Here is an 18,102-nt window from a genome sequence, read left to right as displayed (position 1 = left end):
ATTCGGTCGGGGCTCGACTATCACTCTGGTTGCTGCTTGGTTGATGTTTTAAACAACAATCTAAAACTCAATTAACAGATTCTCAAAATAGTTGTCAATTGCTTTTCTGTCAATCAACCAATCCAAACAGGCAAACTGATTCATCATTTGTAGTTTTTAGGACTTGAATTATGTGTTGGTAGGGCTGTAAGCATCCAGTTACACATTTAATCATTTACAGATGTTTAAAAGACGTATTAAATACAAAGTGACGTTTGCAACCATTTGGAATTGTTTTTCTGGCTTCCTGACTAATGTAATACTATTCACTTTATTTTAGCAATGGTTTTTGGTCTCCACTCACTCCAGAGGGAAATATCTGGCACTTGAGCTGTTAAAATTAGGCTCACCATCTAGTTGCTCATACAATGAAAACAGCTGTCTGCTGATGCTGAAAACATGTTGCAGGCTGTAAAAAGCTAAATATTTAGCTGAAGGATGCTAAAACGCTCCATAGATCTGTCGAGGGACTGCAGAGTTGGGTGATAATTCTCTGCTAGAAAATCTTGGCCATTTTGACCAACCCTGATCCATTGTAAATTTAAAGAGTATTTATTGTAGCTATATCTATAAGATGTGTATGATGCTCCACTTTTTCCAAATAAAAGAAAAGGGATCATGGAACCTGTTATAAGTACAAGTCCATGTTATCTCACATGCTTATTTTGCCAAAATCTGGTTATGTTAATGTCCTGAGCTCATTGTAGCTAGCACATATGGCAGTGATGAAGTGGTAATTACGGTGGAGAATCTATAATAAGCAGGATATTTTGAAAAACTATCATTATAAACAGGAGGTAATTCTAGACATTATAGAATGTTGCTTTAATTTCCTGTATGCACCTCATGATGAAAATCACATCCGTCTAATGCTAACTACAGGAATGCAGTGTGGATTTATACCATCATAAGAAGCATGAAAAGCCTTTTCTCAGATATACATGGGTGTAAAGAGATTTTAACTGGGTTTAAACTACCCCGCAACCTTGACAGTAGCCTTAAGGCAAGCAAATCCTTTCCTCCACCACCTCAGATATGCTGGAGGTATTCCCTCAACTGCTTCAGTAAACCACAAACATAATCCAAACTGAATACTCCTGAGTAGAGGCTACACAATTTGCAGAGAAAACACCACCCATGCAAAGGCTGAGAACTGAAAACACTGACTCATTTAAACATGTGCTCATCGCCTTCTGATTTCCATATTACCCAGTTAACACTTGTCAACATGAGTGTATGTGCTTGTGTGTGTCTGTTTAATGTAGGAAATCTATGTGCGGAGAGCAGTCGGAGCGAAGGCAAGACAAAGGAGTGTATGCGAGGGAGCTTGTATTCTTTCATTATGTGGGTTATGCTGCAGTGACAAATTTAGAGTGTGTCCTGATTTCCTTGAGTCACTGATCCCCAAGATACCACCGGGAGACTCCGAGCACCCCGTCCACATAAAGACCATGGTCACATAGAGCTGCGACCATGACCACATGCACATGGGCACAAGCACAAACAAAATGCGGAAGCACAGATGACCTAAGCTTCCCCACATGGGCTAACCAATTCCTGTCAACACACACACACAAACACAACCACAACCCCCAACATATAATCGACACATAGAGGCGGTTTCCTGAACATGGATTACACTGCAACTCTGACTAAACCGTCAAGCAAGAGGAGCATCTCCATCTCTGTTGGGAATGGGTCTCAGTTTGGTCTAGGATTAAGTACAGCCCTAGTAAAAGTTTGGAAAAGGATTAGGATTAAGCCGGGGCCTAGGACAACAGCTCCTGCAGACACTGTGACACCAACCTCGGCTTGTCAAAGCAGAGACAAAGCCAGAGGCGAGCACGCACAGCTTGGCCGGGTGACTCACCAAAAGCACGGCCACACGCCGCCATAGTGTGAACCACCACAGCAGTTTAGCCCAGGAGCACCTCCCGCACCATGCGATGGCGCTTTAATAGCAAGGTAATGAACCGTCAATTTGTTGCTGAAAATTACTGAAAGGGTATACACATGCAAAGATGTTTGTAGCTATTTTTAGTCGGTGTGCTGCTAATATGCCCTGCATTTCTTAATGTGCCACACACCCTGCTGTTAGGTGAATGTCAAAGCTCGCTTTACAGCATTTCAATACAGTCTTGCCTCACTTCTGTTTATGGGACAGGAGCTGAGGTTGGAAGCGATGCCATGCAGTAGAGATTTCTGGGAAAGGTTCACTGATGGCATTCAGTCTCATTAAATCAGATGCTATTAAATGAAATAGCATTTGTATGGATTGTTATGCATCGATTTAATTATCTTTGTGTCCGGTCCCCTCCCCGTACCCCTCTATACCCCTCCAACAAAGTCTCCCTGCCCTCCTCTCCTTCGCTCCTCTCCAGCCAATCCCGCACTTCGGCTGGATCATAGACTTGCATCACCATAGCAACAGCTGACGTGTAAAGTAACTGCCCAAAAAAAGTTTTCTGTATGAGCGTATGAGCGCATACGCGTATGTGCATCTGGGAGTCTGATGAAATCCTCCCCAGTGCTCTGTACACCCATTTTTCTGAAGAAAAAAAACATTTTTCAATGACCTCATCCTCCCTCCACCTATCCAATTAATAGTCAGGCGGCCACACTGGTCTCTCATTATTTATCTCTTTGACCGCCCCCCCCCCCCCCCCCCCGACTATATTCACTGTTAGTCAATCTGCTCCAAATTGATTTTGTTATCTGTCTAATTCCATATCGCCGCTGCGTGTGGCCAATGTGTTGGTGTTATGGAGGGGCTGCCTGAAAATGAGATGCAGGAATAGGGGAACAAAGAGACGGCGAGGTCCACAGACACTGAGCTGTGATGGAGGAGGATGACATCATTGTTTCAGGACAAAGTTGCAGCCATAGGAGTCATGCGGCACTGACTTCATCCTCCCTGTTTTCTGTATATGACTGTACATACATCTGGGCATAAGTCCATCACTCGAGTGCAGTTTGAAGCTTTTGAACTTTACTACCGGAATATTTTTAACTTCCTTTTTAACTCAGAAAACATATTCAAATTGCAAACATTTGTTTTAGCTCCTAAAAAACAGATATAAAAAGCTATGAGGATTTGAAGCAGTACAGCACTATATGTACGTTGTAATTGTTTACATGCACTGTACATGTGTGTAGCCTGCATACATATTTATGAATGTATGCTGTGTAGACACTATATACTGTTTGTAACTTATGTAGACATGCCAGTAATGATTACTTTCATTAGTGCTTCATCTCTTGGCTACAAAATATCAGTAAATAGTGAAAAAATTCTCCTGCACTTCTTTGAGGCCATGGTAAATAGCGTGTTTTGTCCAACCAACTGTCCAAGGCCAAATATGTTCAATTTGCTATTACAGCAAAATATTGTTTCTTTTTATTGTTCAGAATTTGTTAGAATATCTGCTGTGGCGACACCACTTCTGTACTAGCATGTTTTTTTTATTAATAACCGAGGCACTTCAACAAAAACCTTTATTTTGTGAAAAAAAACAATGAGCAAAATTAGATAACGGTAACCATTGTGTCAGAAGAGAAGAAACCCCCTACAGTTACCAAACTGTGAAAGAGACTGAGTCAGAATGGACGCAGATCAAACCAGAGCAGTGTGAGAAACTAGTGATGTCCTGTGGGCGCAGATGTGCTGAAGTCATGCAAAGCTATGGCCTCTACACTTACTGTTCATTTTTGAATCCTAGAGAAGAAAACATTGTTGAAACCTTCTCTTCTGACACAATGGTTACTGTTCTCTCATTTGATTGGAAGTCGCTTTGGACAAAAGCGTCAGCTAAATGAAATGTAATGTAATGTAATTTTGTTTCGTTTCGTTTTTTCACAAAATAAAAGTTTTTGTTGAAGTGCCTTGGTAATTTAAAAAAACATGCTAATACAGCAGTGGGATAGCCACAGCGGATATTCTGTCAAATTCTGAACAATAAACAGTATTTCAGAGTAAATCCAGTATGGATAAGTTGTTCTCTATGTATGTATATATAGAGAACAAATAAAAAGAAAAAAGAAAAAATAATATTGTAAAAAAAACAATACACTGTAAAAAAAAGAATGGACTACAACCTTAAAAGTAAGGCCAATGGTGAAGTGCTTTAAACCTCCATTCTTTCTTACGTCCATCAGGGGGCGACTCCACCGGTTCCAAATAGAACAGCAATTGAAATAATTTCTTACCTCAATAAACATTTTCCTAATGAGTTTATTGTCTCAATCATCAATACAGGATGATGTTCATCTTGTAAACTATGGTCCCATATTGAGTAAAATAGGCGATTAAGCTGGGGATGGTTTGGGGCGGCGCTACACAGCAACCTGTCAGTCAGGACAGAGGCTTAGCCATATGTACATTAAAATAGCTGTAAACTTTGAGTGCTATCAGTGTTATCGTGTTTAGAAATTTGACTCTCTCACAGTGTGAGTGCGTTTTGGTCGCTTAGAAATGCCTTGTTTAGTGGTTGCACCTTGCTAAACTAGTGCTAGCGCTAGCAGTCTGTAGGACTAAGCGTAGCTCAGCGCCACTGAAATGCCAGTGACTTAGCTGCTCCTCACCTACACCCTCTTGTCTGAATTAGAGATGCACCGATCCATTTTTTCCGATCCAATCGGAAAATAGCGATACCTGGGCTGAGCGTATCGGCCGATACCCGATCCAATACTACTGTTGAATGAATAAACCGTATACCTTGCCATGTGAGTGAGGGCATCAGGCTTGACATAAACATTTAGCCTGGTTAAAAAAAGGTAACAAATGAACACAGATAAAAATGTACTAAATATTATTTATTAACAAATAACAAAGTCTACATTAACAGCAGAAACAAATAACACTTCCATGTAAAGTGCACTGCTAACAGACATTTTAAAATGTAATACAAAACCCTAACCGTAACTGTAACACTGTAACTGTATTGCTGTGTATGATATTAATGAATACGAAATGACTGGATCGGAATGCTGGATCCGCCTAATTAGTCAATATTGGAGCCGATATCCGATCCGGGTCTCGGATCTCGGTGCATCTCTAGTCTGAATGGAGACAAAGTGAAACTCCTGGCTCGGTAATCTCTCTACCTCTGCCTGACAGAGAACTCTGGTCTCTCTACTGTTTTGTTGTATATATTATTATTATTGTTATAGTATATTTTGGATATTTTGTTTTGTTATATATATTATTATTGTTTATTGTTTATAGCACACTATGCACTGTATATATACACTATGTATATATTGGATTCTATGTATGTTATGTACAAAGTGTTTTATTTGCTGACCCACTACTGCTGTAACAAGATAATTTCCCAGTCTGGGATCATTAAAGTAATTCTATTCTATTCTATTCTAGTCCACAAACCAATGCCACAAACCAGGCCATTATTTTTTACAGTCTATGTACAAAACAGAGGAAAGAACTAAACCCTAGATGAAGGTGCTTGACAAAAGATTTAAACAACTATTCGTTTATCAAAATTGTTGTCAATTAATGTTGTTTCAGCTAAGTAATCAATGAATCGTCAGCTTCAGCTAGTTCAGCTCTTAACTCTAACTCCAACACGTGTAGTGTATGTGGTCTCTCTCTCTATTCATCTAGCTGTGGGAACCCTACCACCTGTGCCTGCCTTCCCTCAACAACATGGCTGCCTGGCAGGATGGCCATAATAACCAGTAACCATGGTGATGGGGCTATAGGAACAAGAGAGACATAGATGTAGACGAGCAGGGAGTGAAAGGAGGCAACCCACTGAGCCCGCTGACACCATGTCAATCAAACACAAAGGTGATTCCTGGAGGTGGGAACGGAGCAGAGGGAAGATCAGGGCAGAGGGGAGAAAGATCCAGAGAGAGAAAGACACAGACTCCTTCCTTTGTTTGCCGCATTGTCTGCCTGCTCGCTCCTTTCCTCTGTCACTTACCTTGCCTCCGTCCCCCTTACTAGCAGTCCGCGACCTCTCTCTTTCTTCATCTCTTTTGTGGCCTTGCCCCTTTCTCATTCCCTATTCACTTCCTTTTGTCTGGCAGGCATCTACTTAGAAACGATCATTCCTCCTTCTTCTATCCACTGACCACATTATTCCATGCTTATAGGGCTACCTTTCCACCTTTCAAACATATCTTCTTCTTTTTCCCATCCCTCACACCTCCCTCTCATTCCTTCTCTCCATTACTATCAAAATGGTTGCTGTGGAAACAGGTTTATTTGGAAATGGCGGGAGGAAAAATATTCCTGCGCTTTGTCTGTCCATTTTGCTTCTGCCATGTGCATGAGAGCAAGGTGTGCACACTCATTTTCTATTAATGTGTGTTTGTGTAGACATTGTGTGTGTGTGTGTGTGTGTGTGTGTGTGTGTGTGTGTGTGTGTGTGTGTGTGTGTGTGTGTGTGTGTGCCACCCTTCCATTCTCTGAGGCTCCTCTCATACACACATTTCACATCTGAAGAGCTTTAATTGTACCAAACCTCTGTTACAGACATTGTTACCATAGCTACAGCCAGTGAGGACCACTGACACAATGACAGACACAGTGGCCATGGCAACCCCAGGATCAGTAGTGGGTAATATGATAATTCATGGACGATGCATCTGACACATTACGGGCACATGAATATGCTCAAGCACTGGAAAGCCGGCCCGCCGCTGGTAATCCACGAGCCTTTGTGCAGCCAACACGCCGAGCGGCTGACAAAGAATACTCTGCTGTAACCAAGGGTGACCAGAACTAACAATAGCTGTCCTCTGGATAAGCTTGAACAAGGGGATACATGCATATCAAGACGCTACTCTGCAGTAGTGTGCTGTGGTTCGTAGCGCAGGGGTCGCCACAGAATTCAACTGGCACAATCAATATCATAATGAATCAATAATTCCAGGCTGTAGTTCCCCATGGATTTTGGGCAGCGACCCATTCCTAAAGTCACTCTGCCTCCAATGCCATGTGATCAAGCACGTAAACATCCACGCCGTCAGCTGTGACAGCTTTCAGATGGTCTGCCGATCCACCTCACGTTACAGTACGGCATGGTAATGGAATCCAGCAGGACTATTTTACAAGCAGCGTCCCATCGATAAATCACCTCCTCCAAGGTCTACTTTAATTCAATCCAGTGTAATCTAATTTTATTGGTATGTACTGTAGCTTCTTGCAATGTCATCTGTCACAAACCATCCAATAAAAGCCCAGGGCCTTGACCCCCATAGAGGGAAGTAATATTCATACAGAGCCCCTCGCCAAAACAGTATCACTACCAGGGCACAGTGTCGCTTTGAAGAGGAGGCTTCTTTGTTAATAGCAAACACACTTAAAGACTTGACAGCAAAGTGAGTGGGGTGATAATAAATCTGGACTGAGCACTGTAGCCTTTTACATTTTAAAGCCTTTGGATAGCATTGGAAAAAAACAGCTTGTATAATGGACAAGAAGCATTCTCTCAAGACAAATGTGGAGCAAAACCTTTTCAGAGAAGAAATGATCTTAGTCCGTCTGAGTCCGTCGACTCACATACTTTCAAACTTGTGCTTTTTTAATAGCAATAGTGATATTTTAGACAATTTGCTTCCAACTTTGTGGCGACACTTTTTGTTTGGCCCTCTCCTGTTTCAATATGACAATGCCCCCTGTGCAAAAGATTAAGAAATGGTTTTCTCAGTTTGGTTTGGAAGAAATTGCGCCCCATCGTACAGCTTTGGGATGAACTGGAAGGCCAACTGCGAGCCAAATCCTATCACCCTATACAGTGTAGGACCTCACTAATGCTCTTGTGGCTGAATGGGAACAAATCCCTGCAGCCAGGTTCCAAAATCTTGTAGAAAGCCTGAAACCAGAAGATTGGAGCCTGTTACAGCAGTATATGAATGCCCATGCTCAGCATACTTTGAGCCATGTAGAGTATCTTCCATTAAATACACAAAATGTGAGCTGGGTGAAGCCAAATCTGGAACGAAAAACATTGCTACACTGACTTAAGGTAAGCCTCGAGGGTATACTGTGACAGTGGTTGACAAAATAATTATCTGCACAAAATTGTTTTAATGATGATCATTACTACTAAAAGATGGCTCACTCATTATTTGTAAGAATTTAGCCCGCAGGCTGTTATAGTACAGGATGAGGGGACGGCGAGCGTTGCCGTACTGTGGTAACCGATTTAGTTGGACGGCTGACCCTAATGTTGTTATCGTAAAGGGAAGATGGATGGAGCGAGTCGAAAAACCCTCCCTCTCTCGGCCCTGTCCCCGTAGAGGAGCAGAAACTGGGAGAGCAGAGAAATGAAGTGACATCATCAGCGTCAGCCACATTCCTGCGGAGGGAGGGGGCAAGGAGGAGGGGGGAAAGACGGAGGAGGAGGAGGAGGAGGAGGAGGAGGAGGAGAATGTCCCAAAACTTTTGAGGTTACAGGACCGATATCCCCCCTTCCCCCATCCCCTCAAACACACGCTCACACACATGCATCCATTCTCCCTCCCCCTGCATATGCGTGTTTTCCAGCGCACGGCCGTATGTGCGTTACAGTACACGGGCTCCTCTTCCTCATCATGCGCTCCCTGTTTTAATTCATGTGCTTCTCCTCCTGTCCCCTCCCCCACCCGCCTCCCCCCCCCACAACTCATACCACCCCCTCCCCTCTTCTCTTTCTCTCTCCACCGACCAGAGGAATGCAAGAACCACATCTGGAACTTATTAGACAGCCAGAGAGAGAAAGGGGTAGATGGAAAGAGAAGGAGAAGTAATAGTGGGGGGAGGAGGAGGAGGAGAAAAAGAGTCAGATTGGAAAAAAAAAAGAAAGACAAAGTCCAGGAGGGGGACAGAAAGAGAGAAAGAAAGAACTTTGGTAAGCAGAAAAGAGCTCATGTCATGACGGCAAAGAAGTGGAGAGGAAAGTTAACAGCAACAGCGATTAATGCCAATTAACCTCAGTGGAGACGGGGCACGAGAAGAGCTCGGCTGGCACCTCAAATGTGGGCTCAATCACTCCAGATTCCAGCGCAAATGTAGCCTTTGAACCGGCCTCGACCATATTCTGTCTGAATGAGCAGCTTCACTGTCCCCACTGAGGGAGCAGTCAGGCCCGAGTAATAGTCCCTTTCTCTCTGCCGCTGGCCTCACGACCACTCCTCCTCCTGCTTCGTCCTCTCTCTCTCATTTCTTTTCATGCCGCACACCCTCCTCTCACACTACAATACCCCCCCCCCCCACCACCACCACCACCACCACCACCACCTCCACCTCACCACCTTCAAAACAAACAAAAACAAAAAAAGTCTAATCATTCTCTATCAGGCTTCACCCACCTGCCCACAAGACTACCCCCTCTTTGTCCCCCTCCCCCTTCTCCCCCATCACAACTTTTTCTGTTACCCGCCCCACCCCCTCTCCATCACCCCGAGTCGGTCCTCACTGCAGAATGTGGCCGTGCAGTTTGGGAAAACAAGGCCGATAGATTCAGTCAGATGTGATAAAGTGTTCCTCTCTTGCTCGGAGGACTCTGCATAAAGAAACATTTTTAAGGGGATGTGGTTTTTTTTCCTTCGTCTTTTTATAACTTGGATGCCCCCGGTCCGTCAAACACAATCAGATTACGGGGCCTTTAAATCCAGTGGCTGCACTCGAGAAACGTGTAGCTGTTGATGGTGCTCAAAGGAAATGTGTACACTTTTTGATTGAATTCATCTCTGTCCACACGTCTGATAATGAATGATCTGACTGGATTTGCCCGTACCCTATCAGGTTTTTACTCGATCATCTGAAAGCGGCCTGCGAGCTCCTTCTTCCTCTCCAAGCGCCACTTCAAAAAGCACTATAGGACACTCGTGTCCAGAGGAATGCCTTAAACAAACACATCAACTGAGAGAAGCAGTCACCATGTCACACACTGACAAACACCCGCCAGGACAGAAATGCCAAGAATTTGTTGATTGAATGGAAGTCAATGGAGAACAACGGCGTGGATGTGCGTTATAACATTACGGGCTCACTTCCCAGATTGAGTTTTACAACTGGTTCAGTGATTGCTTTCAGTGGCTGATGTCAATTAGAGATGCTTTTCGGTAAATAGGCTCCATTCAGATCCCGTAAAAACCATGACCCGAATTCACATATTAACGGTGGGATGCTCCAGAGCCATATCTCGCTCGCTGGGATCAAAATTAAAAACAGACTTCTGCCTCACTACATATGTCGCTCCACAGATCTACACTGTGAGCCAGAAAGGGTTCAGTTTACCACCACAAAATGGTTCACTAGCCTGCAAACCATAGCAGAGCGCTTTTCAGAAAGGTTCATGGAGCTATAAATAGTTGTTAATCCAAAAAAATGCTCATTGGAGGATCTTGACAAGTTTGAGTTTCTGTAGGTGGCACATTTTTCCTCATCAGCCACAGTAGCTACTACCGCACATGCTAAATCTCTCAGAGCCGTTATCTGAGCAGAAACAAGTTCTCCCAAGTGTAGTTTTAGTGGTTATTACAGCCCACTGTGTCTCCATCCTTTTGTTACCAACATTAGCGCTTGGATTTCTCCAGATCTGCATGAGCTTAATGAGATGGAGGTCTGCCTATGGGAGACTAGCTCAAGCTAACAACTTAATGATTTTATTCATTCTGAACACATAAAACAGTAACTGGCTGTAAGACAGAGGATTTGTTTTTTCCCTCTATATTCATCAGATATGAAAAGTCGAAAAATTTAAATTTATATAGATGAAAATGTCACAGAGAATTACTGGCAAGAATGAATCAAATGTTGTAAATCAGCAGTTCTAACACAGAGTTTTAGTATCGTGCTGGATTCTTTATGAGTCTTTCCTAATTCTTCATTGTTATTTGAACTATTACAGCCCTCGTTGAGTCATTCCCATTACACACATGGTAGTAGAACCACATCTTTGCTAATCAAACAACCCCTGAGCAACTCTTCGTTTTCTGGATGTAAATGCCCCCAGAATGTATCTGAATATTTTCTTTGCTGAGCACAACACAGGAATCTGTCTGAGGTCTATGATTCACAGCTCGGCTGTGTGATTCAGGGCCGGAGCGTACAGTGCGGGCGGCAGCAGCAGCTCATGGCCTCTGTCCGCACCAAAGGACAGAGGCTGACAAATGGTACACCTGCACTGGAGCCTTTGTCCCAGTCAGCATTTGAGCCTACCGTCTGGGCTGTAGCTGCAGCGCTGCAAGTCCAACCTCAAGGCTATCCTGCTCATTAAGAAGTTCAAGGCGTGTTTGCGATGATTGATTATGCAGTAACATTTAACAGCTGCATTAATGGTGGCGCTTGCTTGAGACTTATTACCGGGTTGATATGTAGATACAAGGCGGGGATACTAAATCAATCACTGCAGTGGTGTTGCTGCTAGTAGAAATATACTGAATCTAAATAACTTCAAAACATTCTGATTCACCAAAGCTTTAATTAGCTGCTCCGCTAATAGCCATCCAGTCATTAGCACCAGTAGGCAATTACATGTGCGCAAATTGCAGGCCATGAAATACTGTTTTACTTGTCTAATGAAAAGATAAGAGTCTGCGTGCGCTTAAGAAAAATGCTCCCAAACCAAACGTTAGTGTTATCTTTTTTGACATGATCAGCTCTCTCTGGGTTATATTTACTCATCTTGTGTTTTTGAACCCAAATGAAAAAAACCACAGTGCAACATTTGAGACCTTACGTGTATTACACCATTTGAAATCTTACTGAACCAAAAAAACCCAGCCTCATTTGCTGCTTGCTAATCTTTTCTTCGGGAAAGCCTTCGAGAACAACTGTCTTTGTGTTTGAGAAGTCCAACATGGAGTAATAATGGATTACACAGTTGTAACAGTGCAGCATCAGACAATAGGACACATGGCTTCACACATGTAAATAGGCCGTGTGTGTGTGTGTGTGTGTGTGTGTGTGTGTGTGTGTGTGTGTGTGTGTGTGTGTGTGTGTGTGTGTGTGTGTGTGTGTGTGTGTGTGTGTGTGTTTATGCACATCTGCAAGTGTTATTGAGTCGGTCATGTGGACTGAACGGTTTATGAGTGGACAAACAGGGCAGCAGCATGTGACAGCAACAAGGGGGTCTCGATGGAGAGAGCAGGGGTGTGTGTGTGTGTGTGTGTGTGTGTGTGGTGCGAAGATTGCAAAATTGTGTCATATGTGGATTCCTGGAGCGTCTGATTCGTGGATGAAACGGAGCTCTTTACTTTACATAGATTGTGGTGGGCTTGTGAACCCCCAACGACACGCTATGGGTGGATGCCGAGCACGGCGAGCACGGCTGAGTGATACAAAGCCTGGCAGACACGGTGACATCATCCCTTTCCATACCTTCCCTTCCCCGAACACGCCCCCTACCTATGATGAAGTGGCGGACTGAGCGGCCAGCAGCCAGTCGTGCACGCTCCCAGTGAGCCAAGGTAGACAATAGAAGAAGGGAAAAAAGGGGAGGCTTGATTTGGCTGTGGGGCCACGACAACACACTGATGTGCCTCGATCAAACAGGTAGCTTAGAGAAATTACAACCATCCTCTCCTCCTTCACCTCCTCCTCCTCCTCCTCCTCCTCCTCCTTCAGCCTCCTGTCTCCCAGCAACTCGGCTGTGATTATCATAAGCCAACAGCCTACCTGGCACCCCGCAGGTATGGAGGGTAGCAGATGCTGCTGCTGCTGCACACGCCTCATTGTGCTGCTGAAATGCACAGAGGAGGGCAACAGAGAGGGTGAAAATGGGCTTTGTGTCAAGCACACAGGTAGGACACAAGGACAGGAGCGGCAAAGGGGCGGTGTGTGCGAGAGAGAGGGAGTGAGACAGGGGGGAGAGAGCTATGTGAGCTGTCTCACTACGGGACTACTACAGGGGCTGGTGGCAGCGGTCTCACAGACTGACAAGCCATTCAGACGGCGATAGCAGAGCGGAGGTGCCGCTGGCATGTAGAGCAGCGCCGGTCAATCACTGTCATTCCCGTCACGTCCTCAGCGCCTCGCCACGGCCCGTCGAAATCACGGCACCGAGGCTTTGTCACACGCGAGAGGTCATTAAGGCCGGCGGGCGCGCATGCACCACTCATGTTCAAGTCGGTCGCACGCACGCACGCACGTGCACGACCAAACGCCCGTATCCGCACGCGTACAGAGGCGCGCGGCAATTGTCGTTAAAAAAAAAAAGTGTGGTGATCCATTGCTGCGGTGCGGACAAGCAGTCACACGCGCGCGCGCTCACACGTAGCTGCACGTGCGCGCGCACACGCCTAAGGTGATCCATCGCTGCGGTTCATATGAGAATGCTGTGAAATCATGTTCTACGCTTTTCTCTTTTTCTCTCCCCGACACACACCCAAACACACACTTCAGTAAGAATACCAACGGAGGGCTCTGTCTGTTTTAAAGCCTCCGTAGTTTCACACAATACTGAACAATAACATTATTCGCCGTGTGTTGTAAGAAAAAAAGAGAGAGAGGGAGAGAAATGCAGTCTTACCAGTTTGAAAACTCAACACCAAACTCAGGAGCAGCAGCCTCTGCATGGTTCAGCCGACCAATAAGTCCGTTATTGGCTCAAACCTCCGTGAGGACAGCATCAAAAAGCGGGAGTTTGCTGACTTTAACGATAACTGTACACAGAAAGGTAGTCCTCCGGCGTCGTCCCTCCTCGTCTGTCCTCTAACTGGGCTTGGACTTGCTCCGCTTTTTCACCATTTCACGTCTTTTCCCCCCTCTCTCCTCTTCTTTGCTCTCCAGCGACTGTCCGTTTTCTACTCTACTCTGAGGCGGTAAGCTAGCAGCAAGGACACAGGGTACTTCCGGTCGTTTCTTTCAAAATAAAATCCACGTCGAACAAGATATACTACATTGTAGGGGCTTTAAATTGAGGGAAATGAAAACTCAGTAAATAGCCTATTAATTTATCAATAAATAATATTCATAGTAAAGGCCTACACATATGATATATTTGTATATACATTTGTTCTCGGTGTGTATTGTGTTAGAGAGGTTTAATCTACTGCCAAACATGATTCTGCTGTGCTACTTCCATATAGACCTTTTTAATGATGTAAACATAAACAGTCTAAACGTGTCCTAGTTTATTTCCTGTTGCAGTGTGTTTTAATGACAGCAACAGACAGGAAGTTAACAAGGACCAATTATGTTGCTTAGGTCTATAGAATGTATGTATTTCTTAAAAGTTAAAATACATTTCCTTCAAAATAAAAGCCTTCAATTAACTTATTAATTATCTTCACCTAGGAAAAAAACTGGACGTCTGCAACCCAGAAACTCTTCCGACAGTTGTCCTTTATTTTGAAGTTTTTACATACATTTAGGGACTCGCGGCTGGTAACTGTTAATGGATTTGCCCGACGAGTTAAATATAATAAAAGTTCACCGTACATCCGGTGTTGTTTTTTTATTATTATTATTTTTACTTATTTCCGGTTTTATCCTTGCTGTAATCTCTCTGACTTGACGTCATATTCTCATTAACGGGGCATTCCTCTCTCCCTCCCTCTCTCTCTCTCTCTCTCTCTCTCTCTCTCTCTCTCTCTTTCTCTCTCTCTCCCTATCTCTCTCTCTCTCTCCCCCTCTCTCTCTCTCTCTCTCTCTCTCTCTCCCTCTCTCTCTCTCCCTCTCCCTCTCTCTTTCCCTCTCCCTCTCCCTCTCTCTATCTCCCTCTCTCCCTCTCTCTATCTATGTCTCTCCCTCCCTCTCTCCTCACGTCAGCAGCACCACAGCACTGCCCCCTTTTTCTCTCCCTCTGGATCCTACACAGAGCAACACCGGCAAAAAAAAAACAAAAAAAAAAAAAACAGACAAACATGAGAAAAATAAACCAGCTTAGAGAGGCAAAATCATTTTTGACACATTTGCTTAGTGGTCGCGGCTGTTTGGTTTCTAAAGTTCACAGTGCGCCATTAGATAATGAAGTAATTGCAGGTAGGCAGCCTAAACTTACCTCTACACTTATCTCCAGCTCGTGTTATCATTTACACTTAAGAATGATGATATCACACTTGAAATATAACTACATCATCAGAATAAAGCATCCACGAGGCCAGGTGTTTCTGAACATTGAACTCACCTATTACATTGAGCAATAAATACAGTATTTGATGACTTCCAAGACCAACCTGCCTGTTCAGTGGGATGAGGCAGTGATGTCACTGTGATGAAACAGCCCGAGCACATGATGAATAAACAGACCGTGTCCTCGTTCCTGTCACAGAATGTAGGCTACATTTTGGTGATGGTTGCCCGTGATACTGTAGCTGTCACGGCTCAGTGGCTCTGCACAGTGAGCCGGTTCCTCCCGTCTCAGACCGAGGGACAGTGACTTATACTGGTACTGGAGCGCCCCCTCGCGTCCACGACCCGGGATGACCCCGCGTGTGTGTGTGTGTGTGTGTGTGTGTGTGTGTGTGTGTGTGTGTGCTCCGAGCACAACTGGAGCAAGGATCCCAAAAGATCTGCGCAACACACGCACATTTATTTTACTGCTAACCTATTGTTACTGGCGGTACTGAGATGTAATTCCTTTGAGAGGTATCATGTGAAGCATTCTTACCTTTTATTGACAAACTATGTGTTTGTGTCCGCCATCACTGCCTGACAAAAGCCTGCAGGAGAGGCTGTAAATTAAGAATGCATCTGTGTTAATGTAGATTACGAATGGTTCATGAAGAAACTCCGTCGTTTGGGGGAAATATTGTATAGTCTAATTGTTTTATTATTTATTATTTTAGATTTTTGTGAGGTTCAATTCCAATATTATTGTAGTAATTGTGATAACGGTCATAAAGGAAACTGAAAAATACGTTTACCACACTGCCACATGTTATGACAAAGATATCAGGTGTGAGATGATTTTAACCCATCACCCATGTTATTTTGCTTTTTTCGGGACTTATCTAGCTCAAAAAGCAGAAAACAATTCCGTGTAACCAACAGGGATTTTAAGCACACGAAATCAGAATGAAATATAGATTGAATCTATTCTCGGTTGTTTTTGTTATTAGTTCAATTTGCCACAAGAGAGTATTTATGTATGCGTAAACAGTGGAGTGTGAGTGTTTTTGTGTGGTAACTATACCCCACATTACTGGGCGGGCAGTGGGGATCGACTACTTCAGCACAATAACATGTAACCAAAACAACATCATTTCCATCTGATAAAAAGTGACCGCAGGTCTGCCGTGTGGCACACAGAGTGACTCATCTCTGCCGGGACTCGAACCCGGAGCCTCTGGATTAGAAGTCCAGCGCGCTATTCCATTGCGCCACAGAGACTGCGCCAGGATATCTCGAGCCTGGCACGGTTTACATACATATATCCTCTCATATCGCTGCTCTCTGCATCCCCGCAGCATCAGGACCAGTCTGAGCCGACATGTTGGCACTACCGGGGCCGACCACCAGAGGGCGCTGTTGCTACTCTGTGTGGCCGTGCAGAGTCATTGTCAGGCTGGCTGGCGTATAACCGGAAGTACAGAGCTCGTATTTAACAAAATAAAAGTCACAGTCACTTTATAGGGAGTTTTAATATGTCTTCGTAACTGAGGCTAAAGTTTTGAAACTGCGTTACCGGAAATGTTATTGTATCCAAAGTAGCTTAACGCTCGCCTCTCAAATATCCTCCAAAGAGCCCAAATTATGTCTTCTTTTCGCCGTATTCACACTAAAATATCATGTTTTATAAAACATATTTGGCGATTTGATGGATTTACAAACAAAGGCGAAGTTGGCCAGGTTCATGATAACCAGGGCTACAGCCATTTTGAACAGAGAAAATGAGGTGTACAATGGCAATGTAACAACAGCGGATGGTGCTTGATATGCCTCTTAGAAATCACGTTAGCTCAGTGAAAACATGCAGTTGAATTGAATGGGGAATATAAATTGTACAGCAGTCTCTAAATGCTCGGACTAATAGACTTAAGAACAGCTTTTATCCAAAAAGCTTTAACAGTGCTGAACACCGCATATACCCTTACCTATAAATCTCCAGCTGTGTTATAGTATTGACATGCAAAGTACACGCACTCAACACCACCCTTTTGTTTAGAATCACCAAATGTGCACTCTGCTGGTTCTCTCTGATGATGAGGATCTTTGCTCAGGGTCTCTGCAATCTGTGTGTGTGTGTGTGTGTGTGTGTGTGTGTGTGTGTGTGTGTGTGTGTGTTTGCGTATTTATGTGTGCGTGTGTGTGTTGGTGTGTGTGCGTGTGTGTGTCTGTGTGTGTCTGTGTGTGTGTGTGTGTGTGTGTGTGTGCGTGCGTGTGTGGTTGTTTGTGTGTAAACTCGTCGTTTTAAATGTGTCTTTTAAAGTTCTAGCCTATTCTTTTTGATGCTTTTAATGTTAAATTAAATCTGCACTTTAAGGGATTGTACTGTAAATGTCGTTGTACTGGTACAATGACAATAAAAAAAAATCTATTCTATTCAGTTTAGTCTCCACAGCCTCAGACTCCTCGTTCTCCTCTCACATGTGGGTGTATGTCTGCTCAGTGGAGGTCCGTCTGATGGAAACAGTGCAGGACTCAGTGCAGAATCAAAGCAGTTACACCATGATTGCATCAGATACCAATTACTCGCCTCCGTCCACATGCCCTTCACCGCAGGGAGACACCATAAGGCATTTCTTGTCATCCACGCTGTTTTTATACACTTTTCATGTCAAGGACACCTAAGTAGAACAAAGAGCCAGGTTGTGTCCCCATGCAGCAAGGTTGGTGCAGAATTGTGTTACTGTAGGTGGGATGACAACCACAAGGAGTTCCTAAACTTTCCTTGGTGTTAAGTAAAATTCATAATAATGCCTTTAAGCGTGGCAGAGCGTCCGGGCGGGGAGACACATGCAGGGAACAACACACAGAGAGAGATACATGCAGGGAACAACAGACAGAGGGGAGACACATGCAGGGAACAACAGACAGAGAGACACACACATGCAGGGAACAACAGACAGAGGGAGACACATGCAGGGAACAACAGCCAGAAAGAGACATAACATGCAGGGAACAACAGACAAAGGGAGACACATGCAGGGAACAACAGACAGAGGAGA

General features: G+C 44.1%; 1 protein-coding gene across 1 annotated transcript in view; it reads right to left on the bottom strand.

Moving 5' to 3' along the window:
• The window catches only part of kirrel1a (kirre like nephrin family adhesion molecule 1a), a 36,460-nt gene extending 22,682 nt beyond the window's left edge, over positions 1 to 13,778 (bottom strand). Inside the window, exon 1 of the mRNA XM_083937149.1 lies at positions 13,521 to 13,778. Within this exon, the coding sequence (XP_083793275.1) occupies positions 13,521 to 13,566 (46 nt within the window). The 5' untranslated portion in view covers positions 13,567 to 13,778. The remainder of the gene's footprint in view (positions 1 to 13,520) is intronic.
• Positions 13,779 to 18,102: the final 4,324 nt, after the last annotated feature.

This window comes from Echiichthys vipera (assembly GCF_963691815.1).
Source record: "Echiichthys vipera genome assembly, chromosome: 22".
NCBI classification, from domain to species: Eukaryota; Metazoa; Chordata; class Actinopteri; order Perciformes; family Trachinidae; genus Echiichthys; species Echiichthys vipera.
The sequence above is the reverse complement of the archived record's forward strand: the minus strand, read 5'-3'. Positions and strand labels throughout refer to the sequence as shown.